The sequence below is a fragment of the Magnolia sinica genome, chromosome 17 (genome assembly GCF_029962835.1).
Source record: "Magnolia sinica isolate HGM2019 chromosome 17, MsV1, whole genome shotgun sequence".
Lineage (NCBI taxonomy): Eukaryota > Viridiplantae > Streptophyta > Magnoliopsida > Magnoliales > Magnoliaceae > Magnolia > Magnolia sinica.
This window is the reverse complement of record NC_080589.1, coordinates 2,756,086-2,759,801: the sequence shown is the minus strand read 5'-3', so window position 1 is coordinate 2,759,801 and position 3,716 is coordinate 2,756,086. Positions and strand designations below refer to the sequence as shown.

The following is a 3,716-nucleotide window of genomic DNA, read 5'->3' as shown; positions in this document are numbered from 1 at the left end:
GCTTCCCATCAGGTGATACAGCATGCCTAAGAAAAGTCAAAGCCGTCTCACTCCCATGATGGGTTGTAATTTCAAAACAAAACAGACGGACGGATGAAACAAATTCATTTCTAAACAGAAGAGGAGAAAAGAAGAGAAGATCATGCACGCGTGCGACAATCAACTCGTGATGGCGAGTAGTGACTCGTCTTCGGTAGTGAGCCCTCAAGTACCTAGCTTGGTACTGTTTGCTGGTGGAAAAGCTCGTTGAAACCACCATGATGTATGTGTCTTTTTTTATTTTATTTTTATTTAAAAAAAAAAAAAACACACGCACACACACCACCACACACTCACGCCGTAGTGGGATTTCGCCACCTTATTCATGCCATGTACTCATTTGGACAGATCATTTTATACTATGATGAAAAAATTGAGGTAAATCCAAATCTCAGGTGGACAATACCACCGGAAATAGTGGTGATTAATGCTCGTCATTCAAAACTTGCTAGGGCCCATTGTAATATTTATTTGCCATCCTGATTGAATCCTACATTACGAAGGGAAAACACAAATATCAGCTTGATACAAAACTTTTCTAGTATAGGAAGTTTTTAATGCTGGATGTTCAATTTCTTATAAGTACGGCCACCTGATCTTTGAAATTTCCTCGTTTTCTAGCAGATGCTCTCAAATGATGTGGAAAACTAGATGGACGGCATGGATAAAACACACGCATCATGATGGGACCCACAACTTTATTCTAGCACCAACGAGTTCTGAGCTCGGTCTGGATGGTAACTGCAGCACGTGTGTTGTCTTTACGCATGGGAATTAGAGAATCCATCTGATATCGTCAAACTGGCCACGCAGCTTGTCCGCATCAGCAGCGTCCGAGGTGGGCCCCATGTCCGCCTCCCCATTAGGATGCCACGCTGGCAACCCATTCTCGTACGCCGTCCACGTCAGCCTCTCCAACCCGCTCCCGTCCAGCCGCGACACGTAGATGTCCCCGTACGGCTGGAATTGATGCGGCGTTGAAATTGGCTCCGCAGACAACGCAGCCAAGTTGCCCGCGAAGATCAACCACGTCGAGTCCCGACTGAATGCCACGTGGTTGTTCCTTTCCCTGTCCACCTCATCAGAACCCGCGGGACCTGCCACGTGGACACGACGGACATCCGTGCCATCCGGACGTATTAGATAGATGCTGAAACCGCGGGTGCTCTGTGGGTTGTGTCTGTTGGACGAGAATGCGATGAGTTCTCCATCCGGCGACCAGCTCGGCATCGTATCGATCCACGGTCCATCAGTCAGCTGACGGATCCCACCGTTGAATTCTCCATCAACGGCGTCGATGATGTACAGGTTCTTGTGGCCGTTCCTTCCTGATCTAAATACGACGTACTTTCCGTCCGGCGAGACGGCCGGGAACGCGTTGTTGCCAGTATCTTCGCGTGTAAGTATCTTCACATCGGCTGCGATCTCGTCACGATCATCGTCCAGATGGGCAAGGTCGAAGGAGATCCGCGCGATGTGGACCGTTGATCTGCTGGTCGCGAAGATCATCCCCACAGATGTGTAAATTACACCCTTCTCGGTCGGGCTCCATGTCGTGGAGAATGCGATCCGGTTCTTCAAGACGGTCCACCGCTTCGAACCGTCCGATCTCACGATCCGCACGCCCGAATTCCGATCCAATCCGGTATCCAAATTCGGGTTGAAGGCGATGAACTTTCCATCGGGAGAGAAAGAAGCGCAATGTCCGTTCAAGCGAAGCAGCCTCATATCTTTCACAGAAGAAATCACCGGTTCGAGATGCGGAATTGTCGACTCGCCAGAGTCAGACTCGCCGCGAAACCGGTGGTAGCCCAAAATCCCCGATTCAGGAGAAAAGAACGGGTTGTAATGGTGGAACTCGGGGTTCAGCAACTCAGTGACTCGGTAGAACGACTCGGTCTCCAGCTCGAAAATCTCGACGTGCCGGAACTCCGTCCCTGGCCGCCGCGTCGCGACAGCAATCCTTTTACCGTCATTTGACGCCGCCGTAGTGAAAGCGTGGACTCCCGGCGGCGTGATCCATCGCGGCTCGACGGATTCGCCGCCGAGATTTTCCGGAAGATCGGCTCGAAAGACACTCCACCACCCGTCCTCAGATTTCCGGTGGAAGAAGACCGTCGAGTCGCCGGACCACGTGGGCCACCCTCCACGCTTGCAGATCACCGTCCGTTTCTCCGGATCGGATGGCCGGAAGACGACGATGTCCGTGTCGAGCTCCTGGATCTCGTCACCCCATGGCTGGTGTCCGTAAGACGCGACGGCGACGAATTTTCCGGTACCGGAGACCGACGGCCTGTAGTCGACTGCTCCGTACGGTGTCAGGCGAGTGATCTTTCCGTCCTCGGGTCCGGCCGTGTAAACAGCCGTCCAGCTGTTCAGCATCTTATCGGCCTTCTCGTGAGCTGACACGAAGTACAGCCGTCCGTCTTTGATGATCGGACGGTCGAGAAAGAGGCTCTCGGGAACGGTCGGGATCTGCGTAGGGACGGGACTTACGGGCTGCGTGAGGTAAAGTCGCGGTGCGCCGGTTCGCTCAGAGACGAAAACCACCGTTTTAGACTCGTCGAGGAACTGGCCGTTGAAGTCAACGGACTTGCCGTCTGTCAGACGGCGTTCTGTCAACTCATTAACGGCATCTAAGTTATAGGGGAGAGTGATAGAGAAAATGTCGAAGCCATAGAAGGGGCGTCCGATGGTGGAGAAGACGACGGTTCCTTTCAAAGCCATTTTTCTGGTCAGAAAGAAGAGTCTATTAGTAAGGCTTGCAAGTACTTCTGATAGATTGAATCGAATTTATAGCTCGTGCATAATTCGATGCGGAGATATTTAATGCTCTGATAAACTTTGATACTTGGTCGTGGTAATAAGGGACGCGGATTAGCAGGTTGATTACCGAGCCTCGCTACGAAGTTACGTCACCATACGTGATGTATGTCTTGTATTCACACCGTCCGTATCCATATACGTGGAGAGATCATTTCAGGTAAATTGACCGTACTAGCGTTGACGTAAGGTCAAATTCTCTACAAAATTAAACCTTTAAAATATTGGGAGGGTGGGCTTTGAAAAGCTTCTGAAAATTACTTAGATCAAAATGCCCTTTATCCTTCTCTCGGTAGTTGTGCGGTTTCTCGTGAATACAAGGTTGCGTCGTATTTAATGACACGTACGGTACTTTTTTTTTTTTGGCGTGACAAGGCCAAACTCACGGGGCCCACACTAATGTATTGGTACAATCCATGCTACCCATCCTTTTTCCCATGTTATTTCAGGGCTAGGGCCTAAATATCAGCCTGATCCAATGCTCTCGTGGCCCACGTAATAGAAAATAATGGTAAATGTTGAAACTTTTTAAGCTCACTGTGATGTTTGTTAGAAGTGGACATGACCAAAGTTAGGACTTTTTGGGCCCATGGCAAGCTACCTGATAAGGTGGATGGATCGGATCACCCCATTGTGAGCCTTAGGATATGGTATCAATGGCTAAGTAGTAAATGCAGTGAACAAGTTCAAAACCACGATCCATACAACATGACAACCACGACCCATATAACTGGTAACTACGACCCATGCAAACCACGACCCACATGGGCTCACATTGATGTATGTGTATAATCCATGTCGCCCATCCTTTTTGCCATGTCATTTTAGAGGAAAGGCCCAAATATTAGTCTGAT

The 3,716-nt window shown here is 49.8% G+C and overlaps 1 protein-coding gene across 1 annotated transcript; it reads right to left on the bottom strand.

The window, feature by feature from the left end:
- Positions 1 to 695: 695 nt before the first annotated feature.
- On the bottom strand, positions 696 to 3,088 carry LOC131231609 (uncharacterized). Its single transcript, XM_058227862.1, has one exon. The coding sequence runs from the start codon at positions 2,764 to 2,766 to the stop codon at positions 814 to 816; it is 1,953 nt and encodes a 650-aa protein (XP_058083845.1). The 5' UTR covers positions 2,767 to 3,088; the 3' UTR covers positions 696 to 813.
- Between the last annotated feature and the right edge of the window lie 628 nt (positions 3,089 to 3,716).